This window comes from Oncorhynchus masou, chromosome 1 (genome assembly GCF_036934945.1).
Source record: "Oncorhynchus masou masou isolate Uvic2021 chromosome 1, UVic_Omas_1.1, whole genome shotgun sequence".
Taxonomy (NCBI): domain Eukaryota; kingdom Metazoa; phylum Chordata; class Actinopteri; order Salmoniformes; family Salmonidae; genus Oncorhynchus; species Oncorhynchus masou.
Window position 1 is genome coordinate 58,134,878 of NC_088212.1, and position 18,197 is coordinate 58,153,074.

At 42.0% G+C, this 18,197-nt stretch overlaps 2 protein-coding genes across 7 annotated transcripts in view; one reads left to right on the forward strand and one right to left on the reverse strand.

Moving 5' to 3' along the window:
• Window positions 1–14,233, forward strand: part of LOC135546988 (PHD finger protein 21A-like) — a 43,764-nt gene extending 29,531 nt beyond the window's left edge. For 2 of the 4 annotated variants that reach the window (XM_064975550.1, XM_064975558.1), the window contains exons 6-18: window positions 1,861–2,034; window positions 2,136–2,390; window positions 2,755–2,838; window positions 3,494–3,820; window positions 4,377–4,499; window positions 4,629–4,680; window positions 4,847–4,926; window positions 5,195–5,255; window positions 6,506–6,672; window positions 7,213–7,368; window positions 9,151–9,226; window positions 9,335–9,438; window positions 9,558–14,233. In XM_064975550.1, the coding sequence (XP_064831622.1) occupies window positions 1,861–2,034; window positions 2,136–2,390; window positions 2,755–2,838; window positions 3,494–3,820; window positions 4,377–4,499; window positions 4,629–4,680; window positions 4,847–4,926; window positions 5,195–5,255; window positions 6,506–6,672; window positions 7,213–7,368; window positions 9,151–9,226; window positions 9,335–9,438; window positions 9,558–9,956 (2,058 nt within the window). In that variant the 3' untranslated portion in view covers window positions 9,957–14,233. The remainder of the gene's footprint in view (window positions 1–1,860; window positions 2,035–2,135; window positions 2,391–2,754; window positions 2,839–3,493; window positions 3,821–4,376; window positions 4,500–4,628; window positions 4,681–4,846; window positions 4,927–5,194; window positions 5,256–6,505; window positions 6,673–7,212; window positions 7,369–9,150; window positions 9,227–9,334; window positions 9,439–9,557) is intronic. The other 2 variants (XM_064975574.1, XM_064975565.1) reach the window with 2 other exon arrangements.
• LOC135547015 (ras-related and estrogen-regulated growth inhibitor-like) lies at window positions 13,515–18,153 on the reverse strand. Of its 3 annotated transcripts, none has more exons than XM_064975584.1 (7): window positions 17,827–18,153; window positions 17,294–17,415; window positions 16,935–16,991; window positions 16,764–16,837; window positions 15,944–16,091; window positions 15,266–15,359; window positions 13,515–14,992 (listed from the first exon to the last, which is right to left on the reverse strand). In XM_064975584.1, the coding sequence occupies exons 2-7, from the start codon at window positions 17,370–17,372 to the stop codon at window positions 14,803–14,805; spliced, it is 642 nt and encodes a 213-aa protein (XP_064831656.1). In that variant the 5' UTR covers window positions 17,373–17,415; window positions 17,827–18,153; the 3' UTR covers window positions 13,515–14,802. The 3 variants fall into 3 exon arrangements, with proteins under 3 accessions (XP_064831656.1, XP_064831663.1, XP_064831671.1); XM_064975591.1 differs by having other exon boundaries at window positions 17,823–18,153; XM_064975599.1 differs by having other exon boundaries at window positions 17,819–18,153.
• Between the last annotated feature and the right edge of the window lie 44 nt (window positions 18,154–18,197).

Genomic DNA, 18,197 nt, shown 5'->3' on the forward strand with positions numbered 1-18,197 from the left:
TTCCTCAACAGTGCTGTATTAATATAACAATTGTCAATGCCAGTAATATATATATATATTTTTTTAAAGAGCACGGTCAATACTGTACGAAGTCAGATAAAAGGTAAGAAATAGTACATGATTGGGATTTATATTTATTCGTTAGCGGTTATATTTTCCTCGCGAAGCCACAGTTGGGTGTTTTCGCTTGCTCTGACAGAATTCACATAGACGGCCGGTTACCCTTTGTTCAGATGCAGCACCCTCCAAGAAGTTTGGCTCAGCCTGCCCATGGCTTTCCCGAGAGGACATTGGCTCACTTTTCACTGCAGTGAGTGTGAGAGAATGGACAGACGTGAACTCGAGCGGTCAGACTCTGTCCCGTCTTATCAGACGCAGGCAGCAGAGAGGGGGGAGCGCTTTCGCTGCATACGTCAATGGAGTGAATGTGAGGGGAGAATGAACTGCGTCTCATTGTGCTGCCGTCATCATGCGTGTCCTCTCCTATCTCCTGGCTAGGCCCGCGAGAGGCCGCGGCAGTGCCAGAGTCAATGCAAACTAGTCTGAAGCCAGGCCAATTGGCAACTGGAAACTGTTTGTGAATGTGTGTTTATGCACGTGTGCTAATCTGAGGGATTGAGTGTGTGTGTGTGTGTGTGTGTTAATGTGAATGTGTGCGTGTGCACGGTTCTGCAATTAGCTCTCTGGGCATAAAGGAAAGCAATAAATAATTAGAAACCATAAAGCATTCTATGAGCCTACCAGAAAAGGATTGATGCTCACTGTGTGGGTAAGTTTGCAGATAATTGAGAATGTTTGTGACTTGCTGTGTCAGAACCAGTATAAACCTGTTGTTGGGGGATGGAACAGATTATTTGCCTAGAAGCAGGCTGCTCATGACTGGGGTAGGTGTCCTATGTGCAGTAGCCAGGGGGAATCTGGGACACCTGCCACTTTGCTTGCTGTCAAACTGGAAGCATGTGGGGGGGTGGGGGGGTGAGCCTTGTGTGTCTTTGTCACAGTGTGAGTATAACAGTTTCAGGCTGTATTTTATTGGACCAAATTCCCAAGCTGAATTTCAGCACTGGTTCTGCAGGAGGCTTAAATGATTGTTCATCTTCATTGACTTTCTGGTCATGTTTAGCTGTGGTAGTTGGTTGTGGTTACAATATAAACATATAATACTAAATCTGTGCCTTTTTTTGCAATTGCAAAGGTATAACTGGATGTATCCAGGGCACTTCCTGGTATTCCCCAGTGAGGGCTACTCTTGCATTTGTATCTAACAGGATTTAGGCCTACATGCGTGTGAAACAAATCCTCATGTCATTTTAATAAGGTCTCTAGTCAAAATAAAAATGTGGATACATGGAACATAGTTTTTTTGTGTTCAACAATCAACTGGATAATGTACACAGTTTGGATTCCATCATTGCCTTAGTTCAGTGCGCGATGTGGCCATTTTTTTTTTTGTCATCTGATCTATTTTCGGTGTGAATTTAACCTGAGGCAGATGCTGTTCCTCTCTCTTCTCACTCTTTCGGTTCCCATTTACCTCACCACCTCCCTCTGCCTTAAGCAGAAAGCATTTCTGTTACGTTTAAGCAAACAGTGCCTTTATTGCCTATGAAGATAAAAAAAAAAAAATGACTGAGTCGGCAACAGAGGGAATTGGGTTTGTATGAGGTAAAGAATATAATTTGTCAAGGACAGTTGCTTGTCTCTTTTTCCTTTGTTTCGTGCTTTTGATATTCTGGCACTGGACATTTTTTTTTGTTCGAGTCATCATTATGTATGTGCCTCTCTAGCACAGCACAATCCATATGAAAACTCTGAATTCCTTCTGTTGACTTAAATCTGTCTGTCTCCTCTGTCTTGCAGAAGAAGGTGGTGGAGCAGCTGAGGAAAGAGCTGCTGGTTAAACAGGATCATCCGGAGGTCCAGGCCCATCAGCAGCCCCAGCACCCAGTGCAGCCTGATGGGAAGGCCTCTGCCCTGCCTAACCTCCACACCCCACCCTCCCTGCCCTCGCCTGACAAACTGAGCACACCACAGGTACTTGCTCACACACACATACACACACACAGCTGTAATAGTAATCTGTATGTGTTGTTGAAGGGTAGCGCCATATTCAACTTAGCTTCTCTCCTGGACAGAACACGATGACGATCACCCCGGTCATCGCCACTAAGACTCTACCTCTGGTACTGAAAGCTGCCACCGCAACCATGCCTGCTTCTGCCGTGACGCCGCGACCCTCCGTCGCCAAGGTCACAGCCATCAGCAACACGCCCAAGACCAGCATAGGTCACCCTGACTCACTGAGTTCTCCTATCAACCTTCAGACATCCAGCAAGTTGACCAATCAGGGAATGGAGCCAGTTCGGATAGTCTCCAAGAACACTGTTGTTGTAAGTATACTGTATGTCCCACATGTCACTCACTCAGCTTCATTGTCTGCACATAAAATTAATTTACACTGAACTGTCCCTGAAGTCCTGATTGTGTTAATAGTATATGTCTGATTTGTAAACAAACATTTTAAATCACAGGGCACAGATGGGGTTGCTGTCTTCTTTACATAAGGATAATGTGTCACCCTTTTCTGTGTCGTTGCAGGGGTGTCTGTAAATGCAGATTTCACAAAGAACCTATTTCAATTTGCTGTGTGAATTGTACATTCATGAGTGTGCTCTCATGGTCTATCTCGTGGAGACTGCACAGCTCTGCGTTTTCACATTCTCTAACGTGTGTAAACGGATGGTTTCGTCACAGGTGCAGGCCACCGCCCAGCCTATCAAAGTTCCTCAGTTTATCCCTCCACCTAGACTGATGCCTCGACCTACCTTTGTACCACAGGTTCGTCCACATGGATCTCCCCTCCCCTCCCCCCGCAGCCTCTCTCCAGTAACACTAACAGGGGGCGTTTAGACTGGATATCAGTCCTAGAATGACCCGCTTCTAAGCTTGCAATTCATTAGGTATCATCTGACATCATGTAACATCAAATGTACTCATTTTGAGGCAGTTTGATCGCGTAGCCTACCAGGCTACAATGGTTTTCTATTCAGAGGTCTGAATAGGGATTCTACTGGAGGGGACTGTTGGAGCAAGTTCTTTTAAATTTGTTGTGTTTGTCTCGTGTCCTTTTTTGATGTGTGTTCCTGCATTCATATGCTTTTTGTTCAGGACCAGAGGCTTGGCCCAAGACCTGTTTCAGTGGCATTTTCGTAACCCCTTGCTAACTACCAGGCTTCACTATCTATGTCAGCAGTGTTGTTCCTTACCAAGTGCTTTGGCTGTTCCTTCAATCTACCTGCCCAGGGCCAGCCCACCTCCTGCTAACCTTTGTTGTGAATGTGGCATGCCCTCTGTTGTTGCTGCTTTGTGTGTTGATTACAGAGGGTTAATGACAAAGCTGTGTAATTGATATGCACTTTTTCTTGCTGTTTAAAAGGCATTGGCCCTTACAATACTGTATACTCACTATCCTCCTGTCTATGTTGTGGGCCAGGTCCGACCAAACCCAGCCACACCTACACCCACTCCCACGGTGCCCATTGCCCCATTGCCCCCTCCTCCCATGCTGGCTGCCCCTCAGCTCCTCCAGCGGCCTGTCATGTTGACCACCAAGCTGACCTCCACCTCACTGGCCTCCACCACCGGGCCCATCCACCAGGTACGCATTGTAAACGGCCAGCCCTGCGCCAGCATTACCAAGACCCTGCCCTCTGCCCAGCTGACTGGCATCGTCATCACCTCGCCAGCCACCATTACGGCCACCACCCCCCTGGCAACACATCAGACCCTTCAGATCAGAAGCCTCAGCCCTGACACCAAGGTGAGAGCAGGGGGAGAACGAAGAGGGGGCGGGCGAACTTGATTTGTCTTCATTGCATTAATCTCAAAGGATCCAATCAAAATGAAATCTTATTAGCTTCCAGGTAATATTTTGAGTAGGGCCTTCGGTCGTATGATTACCATTTTCATTGCTGTTTAACCAAAAAGCAGGCAGCTGTTAGCCTTGCTATTTTGTGTTCATCACAGGCTTCTTACTTAACTCAATTTGGTCTGCATAGGCACCTTGCTTTGTTGACGTGCATGGATAGGTACTTGAGCGGCTGCCACAACTCTCTTCCAGAGAGTGAATTCTTAGATACAGTGAAATATTGGAAGACGTCCCAATAACCTCTCAATAACGTTCATGATTGGAGAGTCCTCCACCTCCATAAGCTCAGGTTATCACATCCCTCTGTCCTGGTTTGCTGCGTGTTTTCAAAATGTGTGTTTTTCTCATCGAGAGAGAGAGAAGTCTCTCATGAAGGGACGTAGCGTTCACCGTGGAGGGACTGTGACTCTTGGAGTGTGCGGCTAACTCTGTCACTTCCGTCCTCCAGACTGTTAAAGCTCGGGGTGTTACCGAGCCGAAGACATCGGCCAGTGCGCCCTCCTCCCCCTCGCACGCCACTAGAGGTACCCCTCCACCCCTGCTGAGGAACAAAAGAGAGGACAACCCCCAGGTGGGCCTACACTCTATACACAGATGCAATGAAAACAAGAAAATGAAAAGTATATGGTCAGCTTTTGTGGGCCAATCTTGTTTTCTGGCACGTTTGAATGAACATTTGATTTCTTGTTCTCCCCCACAGAAACTAGCCTTCATGGTGTCCTTGGGACTTGTGACATATGACCATCTGGAAGGTTGGAAGACCCAAATGGAGCTTTGTTTTTTCATAACACCCCCGCCCTGTTCTGTATACGTTTTTTTTTTTTTTTTTACAATAATGTCTGAACTTGCAAGAGCACAATGTAACATTAGATATGTCCATAGTGTTATACAGACCTGGTCTATTCTATATCTGTGCAGAGATCCAGAGTCGGAGGCAGGAGCGCAAGCGGAGAACGACAGCAAACCCGGTATACAGTGGAGCAGTGTTTGAGCCGGAGGTACAGTATATAGACCACTAAGCTTATTATTATGGCATTACGATGATACTGTCAGGGTTGGGCTCAATTCCATTTAAATTCCAGTCAATTCAGGAAGAACATTGACATTCCGATTCAAATACTCTTCCATGGGGAAAATCTGGAATTGGAATTTGGTTTACTTTCTAAATTGACTGGAATTGAAATGGAACCGACTCCATACTGTACCCGTTCTAGCTCTGCTGTTAGAGAACCCTACCCAAGTAGTAAACACAACCTATATTCACAGCGTAAGAAGAACGGCGTCACATACCTGAACACTCCTCTACACCAAGGCACCAGGAAGAGAGGTCAGTATGAATCTCTTGTCAGGTTATGGAAACACCTAGCTACTCAGGGTTGTGTGGAGTGTCCCACCTTGTAACCTTGTTAACACCATGTCAATTGGACCTCCCAAATACCAGGAGGAAGGCTATGCTGTCATATCCTATAACTGCGGAGACTAGTTTACAGCATTTTGTTGTACTGTGATACTGTCCCATCACAGACTTACTGTGGTAGCTATTTTGGTGGCGCTGGCATGCTAATGCAATGTAGCTGGCTCTTTCTTTGGCTTGCATTTCCTGCTTTAATGCCACTTGACTCTGTGCTTTTTTTTTTGCCCTGTCAGTAATTCATGCTACTTAACCAGCTCTCTTTGCCCTCTCAGTAAGATGTCTTCCCAACCCACCCTGCTCTGAATGTATTGTTGAGGATGACCTCACAGCTCTGCTCTGCCTATACTGTATGTGCTCACCCCAGGACTCCACCAAGCAAAACCCCCATGCGGATTTGAGCCACGTCTCAGTCTGAATGCTATGGGTATGGCATTAGCCTGGGTACCAGTCTGTTTCAGTTATCATTCCAGTCCTTGCCGCTCCTTGTCATGTTTAGCATGACACGGAGTATATGGAGTGGAATGTTAACAAAAACAGGTTCTGGATTTCAGGCTAGTATGGCATGCCAAGTCAGGTCTCACTGCTAATTTGTTTGTAACAGACTTAAGAGGCCTGTTTTGTGACAGGTTGAGTGGTTCACTGCGGTTTTGTGAGTAGAACATGTAGGAGAATTGATCCTCATATGAACCAAGCATTTGCTTCCCACGTTCTGACTGACGATGTTGAATGTAGCTGTATTTGACCTATTGTTTCAAATAGTACATTGAAATAGTGTTGATAATAGCTGACATAATTAGATTTGACATTTGTTTCAACAAAGTTCTGCTCTGCGGGTCGATACGATGTGGCTTATATCTTGCTTTGACCTGCTTTGTTCTCGGAACTACTGTCTAATTAACTGTCAGCTTCTTTGTTCTCCGAACTACTTTCTAATTAAGTGTCAGCTTTGCCCAGCTCACCCTTCCTCTTGACCCGACTTCATGCTGTTCCCTCTCGCTGTGTACTAACGCTTCTGTCTGTGCTCCTCCTCTTCCTCTTCCTTATGCGCTAGCCAATGAGGACCCCTTGTCACAGGTATGTCATGAGAATGTTTTTTTTATTTTGTTCTCCCATTTTCCTTTCTTTTGTTTTTGTTTTGTTTTGTCGTGTCTCATCTCACCCAGGTCGCCCACCCAAATACAGCAGTGTTCCTGAGCTGGGTCTTCACACCCCAACATCCCCCACCAGCAGTCATTCCGCCTCCCCGGCCCACCACCGGCCAGAGAGGGGGGGCTCTCACTTCCCCGTCCACCCCCACACCCTCCCTCTGCCTAGCCCCAACTCCGGGGATGTAAGTAGCTGATGAAGACCCCACTGCACCTACCAGGACTAGAGGAAGCCTCCCCCAAATCACCCCTCAGTGGTATCTCCCTGAGGCCCTATGGTTTCAGGACAGACCATACCTCCTTACAACATGAAACCTTCCACATCCATTCACTTTTACACCCTACATGCCATTACATCCATCATTCATTCATGTGTGACAATCTATGTGTGTCCTGTTGTCCATAAGCATACAAAGTGAAAAGTCCCTCTGAGGATGTTTGGATCAACGCATCACACATCAGTGTTGTTGACAGTGGTGTTTGGGGTTTGGTAGGGTATCTTGACCAGCAACATTACTCGCGGTCATCCAGTGAAAACTGGGGAGTGTGAACAACCCCCAGTGCCCACAAACACAATTACAATGTGGACAGTTTGAAAGCACAGTCAGATTGGACAGGTGTCATTCAGTGAGGTTCGACTCCCCTCTCCTCTAGTCCCACATATCCAGTTATGATCGGTTGGGCGTAGTGGCCACAATACTGATTGATGCAATTCTTCCTGACAGGGAGACATCCATGAGGACTTCTGCACTGTGTGCAGGCGCAGTGGTCAGTTGCTCATGTGTGACACATGTGCACGTGTTTACCATCTGGACTGCCTCGCTCCACCTTTGAAAACCATTCCCAGGGGCATGTGGATCTGCCCCAAATGTCACGACCAGGTAACAGCAGCATCTGTCCCTGCAGTCTCAGCCACTTAGAAGCTCCCCCAGCAGTTCCCAGGCCAGTTGGAAACTAAATGCAGCTAATACAAGCTCCAGCTGAGCCACAACCACCCCTGTTTATCCAAGCCAGTTTGTAAGAGTGCGATATTAGAAGGTGAAACCTCAGTATGAACCACTCGTGCCACCGTGTCCTAGTGCTCTCAGGGATCTCAAGAGCGTGTCTTATTGTAGGGCGTCTGAGCAATAAGACTGTTCCTAGCTTTGTGAGTTCTCCCAACAAATGTTTTGAACGGGCATGAGAAAGCGACCATGCATTTCACTTCATTATTTGTACAAAATGCTTCTTGCACTGTCATCTTGTTTTTTCTTGTCCGTCTGGTCTCTGAAAGATTATTGCGATGTGGATGTGCTCCACAGGGGCCCTATATGTGTCCCTGGGCTTTTGGTAGCTTGGTTGAAAGGGAGGATGTGTTGATATCCCTCTGTGCAATGTTTCCATAACATACAGTATGATAACCTACAGTAACCAATAATCATTTGATTCATGGCCTTGTCTCTCTGTCCTAAAATCCCCGACAACAGCGTTCAGAGCCATGATTGTATACACATCTGAAAGTTGGTGAAGATATCAGGCAACTTCAACTAAAGTATATACAGTGCGGTCCAAAATTGTTGACACCCTTGACAAAGATGAGCAATGACGACTATAAAATAAATAATTCAAATACTGAGCTATATTTTATGCGAAAGAAAAATGGAAAGTATATTCTTTTATACTAACACAATTGTTTAGAGAATGATTTTGTTCAACAAGTAATAATGTTTTTTTGTTTTTTCCCCAAAAAAAGGTAGTCGTCAAAATTATTGACGCCAATAAATACTCGTGGAATTAAAGTGGTCAAAAGGTTATTATTTAGTCCCATATTCATAGGACGCAATGACTACATCAAGCTTGTGACTACAATGCATTTGCAGTTCATTTGGTTGTGTTTCAGATGATTTTGTGCCAAATACAAATGAATGGTAATTTAATGTATTGTGTCATTTTGGAGTCACTTTAATTGCAAATAATGTGGATGCTACTGTGAATAATGAGGTGTGATGATCATACCCCGAAAGACATGCTCTCACCATTACCAATAACAGGGGATGTTAGCATGTGTTGGGTGTATAATCTTTGACCCTCTGTAACTTTCTCACTCATCATTATTGGCGATTTCATTCAGGATTATCCGTAATCATGGTAGCATCCATATGAATGTAGAAGTGTTTAGAAACATTATATTCTTATTTACAATAAAAGTGACTCCAAAATGACACTACATTATTTACCATCAATTTCTATTGGGCACAAAATAATCTGAAACAACCAAAACGAACTGCAAATGCATCCAACAAGTTTATAGAATCACATGTAATAGTAATATGGGACCAAATACTAAACCTTTGACTACTTTATTTCTAAGAATTTTTAGGAGTGTCAATAATTTTGACCGACACTTTTTTTGAGAAGAAAGAAAAGTATTACTTGTTAAACAAAATCTCTTTCTCTGAGCAATTTTATTCTTATAAACAAATATAATTTCCCAATTTTTGGGGGGAGCATACATTATATAGCCCAGTATTTGAATAATACTGTATATCGCCACTCACCTGTCTCCAGTAAAAACCACTGAAACACAATTTATGGTTGAATGGCTATTACAACATTATGAAAAAGAAGCAGAAGAACTAAGCCTATTGACATGGATTTAAAATGTTGTTCTTTTTCTTCTTTAGATTTTGATGAAAGATGAGGCAATCCCATGGCCTGGAACCCTCGCTATCGTTCATTCCTACATTGCATATAAAGCAGGTACAGAAGGAGCCCGAACTTAAAAAAGAGCTACCACAAATTAATTTGTGTTAATATAATGAACACTTAGCGTTGACTGTAATGGTTTCTCCGTCTTCTGGCTGACAGCTAAAGAGGAGGAGAAGCAGAAACTGGTGAAGTGGAGCTTGGAACTGAAGCAGGACAGAGAACAACTAGAACAAAGGGTCAAACAGCTGAGCCAATCCATAACAGTAAGCATCACACTGCATGACACGGAGGCTAACCCTGAAGGCATGTGAAGTCATCTCAGAAACAGTGCATGAACTGGATGGTTAATTACTAATGAGTCTGTCCCTATTTCCCTCTAAAGAAATGCATGGAGAACAAGAACACTATCCTGGCCCGTCAGAGGGACATGCACAACTCCCTGGAGAAGGTGAAAGGCCTGGTGCGTCTCATTCAGGGCATCAACTTTTGCCCATCCCCCGAGGTCTCGCCGCCAGCGGTCCAGACTAGCATGACAAATGGTGGAACAGACGGTGCCAGTGCTGACCACACGGGCGACACAAGTCCTGAGGATCACAAGAACATGACTGACAATAGCGGCGACGACCTGAACAACAACACAGACGGGGCGACCGAGGAGGAAGGGAAGAAAGAGGACGTTAAAGAGATGGACAACCTCAACAGCAGCAGCCTTGGCAAAACCTTAGAGCCTCCCCAGACTATAGCACCGGCCCTTGTGGATGTAGCAGAGGGGGCCAAATAACACCCACCCACCAAGTCCAGGGACAGGAACAGGAACCCCCAAAGAGAGGGAAAGAAAAAGATAAAGCACCCCATGAAGTTGCCAATCGATTAACACACACCGATATATATATATTTTTTTTTTGGTCGTTGTTATTGCAGTTGTGTATTATCGGATTGTCTGTGAGGACATACGTTATGAGTATCGGAACGAGAAATGGAAAAGGACGAAGGAGGGTGACTTATGGTACCAGTGGTATGCCAATCGAGGTCAAAGATCATTATTCAAGTCTGATGATATTGACGCTCTTACTAATAATAAGGATATTGTTAATAGTAATAAACATCACACCAATGTGTGCCTCCAATAGTCGCCATGGCGTCTCTTTGTGGGGATGGTTTCTTAGGGTGTCTTAGTCTGCAGCTTCAGGGGAGATGGATCCGAGAAGTCCAAAGACAAGACCTGCCCGCCCGCCTGAAGATCCACCACCTACACCACACCAGAAACAATTGGATCAACCAAAACACCATAACAGCCATTTGGAATTTGAAAAACTACCAGGGGACTTAGGTTTTTGTTTGCTGCAGTATTTGTCAACAGTTTTGAAAATCACTACAAAGTATTGCCTGAGGGATATGATTGGTCCCAAATCACACTTTTTGTCTTACAGGAGCTCCAGCTCACCTCCATCCATCTATCCCACCTGCCCCCATTACAACCACTGAAAACTCTGACAATACAGCTTAAAGTAACATCACAGGACAGATGATGGATCAGCATCGGGTTAGCCTCGCGTTCAAGTTGCATCCACTGTCACCTCAGTGCTGCCCGACAGACAGCCAGACAGACCGGCTACAGTGGGAAGAGCCCAGCATTCGGCTTAATGAAGATCTGTGGTCTTCGGCTGCATCACATGGACTCATTGCATGCTTCATTGACATTGGAGGTGTTTTTCTTTTCAAGGTCATTTTATCATGACTTGTGTTGCATTGTCCATTGTTGCTGAACCTAGCATTCCTTTTTGAGAATATGATTGACCAATTTGTTGAGTGATACATTCAGAGACATAGCACGAAAGCGGCTGCATCAATATTCCATTTGAATGATAGAGGCCATGTGAATGCAGCTCGAGGCATGCATGGGGATTTAGCAACTATCAGTTCAGATGTTGTCTGAGAGGTTTTTTTTTGTGTCCGTTTGTTATGCCCCTGGGATCTGTTGCTGAAGGAAACTAAAAATGTATTCTGGGGGAAATCTGTTTATATTCAGGTCTTCCTAGTTTTCAAACATGGAGATATGCTTCTTCAAAAGTGCTTTTCTGTTTCGCATTACCTTGATTTCGTATCAAATATATTAGAACTGGAAAATACTATGTAAATAGCTTTCTTTCTTTTTTGATGTTCCTTGCAATTGAATTATCATTCAATATGCTGAATTCATAACTGCCAAATGCTATTGTATCCAAATACAGCAGGGAAACAGTCCTATTTTCTTACATAATGTTTTTTAAGGGTTCAATTAGGAGTCCCCATAGATAGGCACACATTTTGCATGGCCGTTACATGCATACAAACGAGAGTGTGGCCATGACATTGTTCCGAATGTTGTTTGGAAAAACTGTCAGGAACCCTGTAGGAAAAGCACAAACTTTTTGGCAAAAGAAACTGGAAGCGAACCACATACCCTCATCCTGCCATAAACATGTCTAAAGTAAACATGAACATTTTCATTATTTATATTTTACACCACAACATTGACAAGTCACTTTTCATTTTGACACTTTTGTACAGTACGTGTAGCTTTTGTTTATAATCTGCCTTTTTACATGTTTAAGTCCTTAGAGTTGCAATGAAATGTCGATATATTAGTTGTGAAACACTTGAGAAAGTAGGGACATGAAATGGAAATTAAGGAATAGGTTGCGTGTAAACATATCCCTTCATCACAGTCTACTTGCTGTACTACACCATACGGTATGGGTTCCCCTGGGGTGCCTTTTTCGAGAGAGTTTGAAGGCTTTTATATATTCTCTTGACATGAAATGACCAACTATGTTTTAGACGGGTTAAGTTTGAAAAAAATGGTTTCAAAATAATAACGAAATCTGCATAATAATGCAATTAACTGGAAAGCACAAGAGAAGATGCGAAGCGGTTTGAATCTATAGCCAGATCAAAAGGAAAGCGTTAGTTAAAGAATAAGTGATGGCCCAGTCCAATGTCTTGTGTTGAGGCCACTCTTCCTTTTGGTCTACAGTACTTGTCATCTTATAGCAATTGCCTTAAGAAATTCTTTCTCCTTGTGAAGAAAATGTGTTCGGTGTATTGTTGGTCTTGTTTGAGTGTCACAAAAAAAAATGTCTCTGGATTATGGAAATATTGTCTATTTGTGATGAACCACTTCAGGAAATCTACTTCTCTTTGCACCAAACTGAAAAGATAGGCTAAAATTGGAATCTATTGTTTTCACAAGGGGTCAGTTGCTCTTAGTCATCATGTAAGAGAGTTCTGATTTAGTTTTGACTTGATTTGCCAGTGTATGAAAAATAAGGATTTGTGATTTGAACTACTATTTGAGTTTTCACTCTACCAAGTTCCTAAAAAATACAAGCAATTAGCAAATATTAGAATGCACCTTTGGTTGAACACTCAACAGTGTTACATCCTTTAGTTCTCTCCTGGCTGTACATTTGCCATCTTCACAGGGCAAGATGCAAATGATAAAAGTGACAGCAATGATAACACACACCATGAATGTGTGTAATTAGGGCCTGATTTCCTCGCTTTTGAATTTTTCCTGAATATTGTTAAATCATTTAAATTTGATTCTTCATCGTTTCTTTATAATCCTTTTTGGTGTATTTTATTGGACCTTTGGTGCAGAAGCTTAGACCATGTGGCTCTCAGTGCCTCAATAACGCAATAGAAACGATAAGGATCTCAGCAAATACACTCCCCTCTCTGTGCTCAGCATGGTGAACCCAACATCAAAACTACAGCTGTCAAAACCTCAACAAATCTATGCCTACATATGCAAATAGATTGTATGGACATGATTATACTTATAAAAACCATTCCTACTTTTCATATATTTAGAACTGGATTTCGCCCTTTCCAACCGTGGTAACACTTTACTTTAAGGTGCCTTTCATAAAATATGTATAAGTAGTTTATAGACTGTTATTTAATAGTTTACAGATTTGAGTTCATAACCCATTATAACTAATAAGTAACACTTTATAGATCAGTGATGGAGGGTATAGAGTACCTTAATGTAAAGTGTTACAGCAGCCTATTGAAAACTACAGCTGTACAATTAAATGTTTCATGTACTGTATACGTACCCCAATTACTCGTGTAGGAAAAGAAATATTCCTATCAATTAGTGACTTTTATTGGATCATAACTTTGAAGGCAAAGTGCTGAATATTATGGGCGTAATTGTTTTTATTTTCTGATTTAGGAAGAAAAATCGGGGAGGATGTGGTATGGCCAACTCAAATATTGTGTAGTGCTTTGTGCTGTGAAAGAAAGTAAATGTCATGTTGTGGTAAAAAAAAGAAAGAAAATGGAAACAACATTAATATCCAAAGAATGATTTTAAAGCCTTTTTTTATTTCCCATTTATGATGTACACCAGCTAAATAATATTCACAAATGATAGCAACCAATTAGGAAAACAATATTGAGTAGATTCTTCATCCATACCAGTGTATTACTTTGGATTCACTGCATATCTTGATTAGTTCTGAAAACAGTTGTTCTCATGCGATATCATGTCACATCGGTGGCCTTCAAGTATTCTAGTTGCATTTCATTGCCATCAATATGGATACCCCCCCATCCTTGTAACCACTGTCCCACCTCTAACTTCATGCACTCATATCATTTGATTAATTTTGAAGGCTTTTTCTCAACGTAAAGTATTCTTCCTCTTTGTTAAGATGCATTGTAGCAAATCAAGCAAGTCAAAGGCACTAATGTGCCAAATATAGTGTAAATGGTTAATTACACAAACTGCATACTCTCTTGTAATATTTGTCAGTTGTATTTTTTCACAGTTTTTAAAGAAGTATTTCTTTATTTTTGACTACGGTTTTGTTACCAATCCTTTTTGTTGCCTGTGATCCACTGATTTCCTTTATCTCTTTCCTGTACTTTAGTTATTTTATGTAGCTATTTGTATGCAGTGTTTGGCAAATTCCATTGCAGTGTCAGAGTAAGTCAAGATTTTTGGAGCATTCGATCAATTTGTATTTATTTATTTGACCATTTTTAAATAAAATTACAAAGTTGTAATTGTGACTTCTCTTCTCTCTGAAAAAATATATCCTGATTTTAGAAACAGCCATCAAGATTTAGTGTGTGACAGTTCTCCTCATGAATACTGTAGACACCAAAATGTCTCAAAATAACATTTTAGTTTACACTCAAGGATGTCTAATGTTTTTGTAATAATGGAGTTACCCATAATTCAATGTCAAACAGGTGGTAGTAAGAGATAATACCTCGTGGTCAAAGTGCAACTTCCAATCCATGTTCAGCTGCTTTCTTTCAAACTCCCATTGATGTTGTCATGTGTCATATCAAAGCTGTGTGAACCCTTATGCAATTGTGCATTAACCCAAATATGTAGCCATAGACACACAATGTGTATATATATATATATATATATATATAATATATATATATAATTTCTGTGTAATGCTGTCCATTGTGTTCTTCTCCAACTTCTGTGTGCTTTTTTATAAGGAAACTAGCCACTGACCTCTCACTGTCAACTTAAAGCATAATGCAGATGAAGATAACAGCGTTGGCTAAGTAGATCTTCAGGCCTGTGCTCAGGGGGCCAGACTGAACGGCCTTGGTCACCACTGCATGGTCTTGCTGCGGGTAAGCTTGCGGCTCAGTGCGTGCCTCATCTGGAGCATGCGTGAGCGTTTCTCCATGGCCAGTAGGTGGCGGTGGTACTCCAGGCGCACCTCTCGTACCAACTTCTCAACCGCTAACTCCACAGCCACAGAACACTCCGCCACAGACAACTCAAAGAAGCTGCACCTGAAGATACACAAGAGGCTAAAGATAAGTTCTCCATTCCTCATCACCCACGGAAAACAATTGGACATTGGCAACTGGTCAATTTAATGTATGGATATGGTTGAGGGACAAATAAATGGTTTTCCAGCATGGATCATCCACCATTGGATTGATAATATTTTAATTCACTTGTGTTGGCAAAAGCTTTTACTACATCTTACTTCACGCATCTTCAGAATGTAGTATGATTCAGGGTTCCAAGATGATTTAGAATATAACCAAATAGAACGTCACCTCAGATCACTGGCAAGGGCCTTTCCTTCTTCTGTCCGCACCACCCTTCCATTCTCCATGTCACATTTATTCGCAACTATTACAGTAGGTATGCCTGATGAAAGAGCATAAAACAGAGTTTAGAAACCTATTAAAGGGATACAAAACTCACACAAGATACACACAACAGACAGAGATGATCTTGTTTAAGATTGTATATCTTGTAAGGAATTTGAGGCGATGCAATGTAGTAAAAGTGACAATTGAGAAAAGACAACCACCGCATAACGTTTGCAGTTACAATAAGCAGACCTACTGTTTTATAAACCTTGCCTCGTGGATTCATTGTACTGGTGTATAACTGTGGATGAAGTCGTTTGTCACACAGCAAAAGCAGTAAGCAGTCAAACTCCGCTTAACACAGCCTTGATAAAACCAGTTCCCCTGGTCACGAGTGATTTAATGGAATCATTATGATACATTTGACAAACATACAAAAGCAGAATACCCTTCAATGAAAGGATAGCTGGACTAGCCTATGTAAGGTAGGTTCCGTAAAAATCATGGGTGGGTCGGATTCTAGGCTGCCCTATAGCCTCTTAGAAGATGTAACCTCTACAATAATGAGATGCCCTCCACCCCAGACTCTATTTGATTGCCCTTTCCTGGTGTTTCCACTGGTCATAATTGCTGTCTCACCTAGGGTCTGCTTGACATGATCAATAAGCCTCTTTAAGTGTGAGACAGACTCAAAACTGCCCCGGTCTGTGATGGAATACAAAATAAGGAAACCATCGCCCCATTTAATGGAACTCTCCAGAGAAGGTGCTGCAGAACCCACACACTCCTGCAGAGAGAGAGAGAGAGAGAGAGAGATAGCAAGATATATGGGTGGGACCACAAAGGTTGAGTTTTCATTTAATGAAGAACTAAATACATCTACACAGGGGTTTCATGCTCTCAAAAGTGGTCTGTTCATGGCAACATTTAGACTCTAGCAGGGACATAGCACTTTTGGGAGCATATGCCAGTTTGTTTTGTTCTCTACAATTGTTTGTTTAAATCAAGCACCCGGAACATTTGTTTTTGCAGGATGTGCACATACCATGTCCTTGACCTCGCTAAGAAATGAGATGTCTGTTTACTCTTCTGTTGAATCTTTATTCAAAACTACTGACAGTAGATAGGATATTTAATCCACTCAAATGTCCTTGCGTGTTATTTTCATTGTCGCATCAGATGTTTCTTGTCCTCAGTACCATTATATTTGATCAACGTCAACATTGTTGATATTATGTCCAAGACACTTTAAGGCACCATGATTCAAGAAAACAGACTTGAAAGGAATGGTATGGGGGCCTGGTTGTTGTCTGAGCCTGAGAGTCATCTTCCTCTTTGGGTTTATAGAGGTCTGACTCAAGGGCAAAGAGAAACAAATCCCCAAAGCAGTACAATATAGACTGAATTCTGAGGTCAAATTAAAGCTGAGGGCATGATGACCTCAGTCTTTGGATAGTACCTTGTTGGCTGTGTCCAATATCTCCAAATCGATGGTCTCCTTGTCGACAGTTTTCCGACACCTGTAAGTTACTTCTGTATGAGAACACCACAGACAGAATACTGTCAGCCTAATATAGTCAAGAGGCAACTTACATACGGGACAGTAAAATTAGATGCAGTATGTCTTTACCCTTTTTATGGTCATATTCTCCTATGAACCGCTTGGTGATGAATCTAACACACAGGGCTGCAGTTTAAACAAAGCAGACCATGAGCACTCAGGTATTTTAAATATTTCCCCTTGCATGTACCTCCCCACGTTAGCTAAGCCTAGGCTACTGATAGTAAATATTAGTAAATAGCATAGTAAACATCATACTAAATTAACATAGTATCAACAATTTAGAGTATTATTATATTACATTCATTTTTGTATTGCAGATATGTCTCACATTTAGAGGTTTTTTTAAAAGTCAGCCCTGGATGTGCCATACAATAACACACTCAATTTAAGCCATCAGTCTCCAACTTAAACATTCGTTTCAATACCTGTCTTTCCACAGTTGTCTCGTCCAAGTATCACTAACTTTGCCCGTGACATTTTTCTTGACGGTCCAGAATCCGTCATGGCTTGGATGGTGTATTAATAACAGGCTGCATTGTTTCAATATCTAAAACATACAACAAGTTATTGCTCTCCGGCAAGCCTATTTCAAATTGTGTGGTCATCATGTTGGTGCTTGCGAAAAAGTTAAAATTGTGTGGCTGGCTACATCGTTATAACAATACAAATCAATTGCATGCCCCATCGACAATTTCGACCAATGAGTTATGTTGATTCGTTCTTTATAACTACTAAAACATCTATGAACGTACTTTACAAATACTCACAGCTCGTCTAAATTAGTTTAGACCTGTTTTCTTTAGCCTACAACAATTAGTTCAAAACCAGGATTCAGTACAGTTCTGAGAACTCCTACTACGTCTGTTCATGCATATTGTTACATTTTTTTAAACCGTGCAACAAACACTGGACGTCATTTTACGACTATATGAAATATTGTATATCCTTACTCACTCACTTCGCTATGTCTGGTTCTCCAATTACTCAATAAGATGTTTGTTCTCCATCACTTGCTCAGGTTTTCAGCTCACTGTTCAGTCCAGCCTTTAGTTTCCCTTTTCAAAATTAAACCTTTTTTTTTTTTAAGGCGTGCCCCTTCCAAGACTCATTAAATGTATTTGATGTATTGCTGTTGGTGGCCAAGCATGCTCTTCGATGAAGACATCTTGGTCTTTACACTTAACTCAAACAAACCTTTGAAATGGCTAATGAACTTCCTATCAAACCGTTTTTGGAATTAACATTAAACTGTTTCGTTTTTTACATAGTTGTGCATAGTTATGCGTATCTCTGATCAGATTTGAATAAAATGTTGGTTATAAAGAGTAA

Bases quoted from the DNA above. Each gene is read 5' to 3' on its own strand.
- LOC135547015 (XM_064975584.1), bottom strand. From the start codon at position 17,372: ATGACGGATTCTGGACCGTCAAGAAAAATGTCACGGGCAAAGTTAGTG. The intron at 16,838-16,934 runs GTAAAGACATAC...GTTCTCATACAG, and splicing joins AGAATATGACCATAAAAAGG to AAGTAACTTACAGGTGTCGG. The intron at 15,360-15,943 runs GTGAGACAGCAA...CTCTTTCATCAG, and splicing joins TCATGTCAAGCAGACCCTAG to GCATACCTACTGTAATAGTT.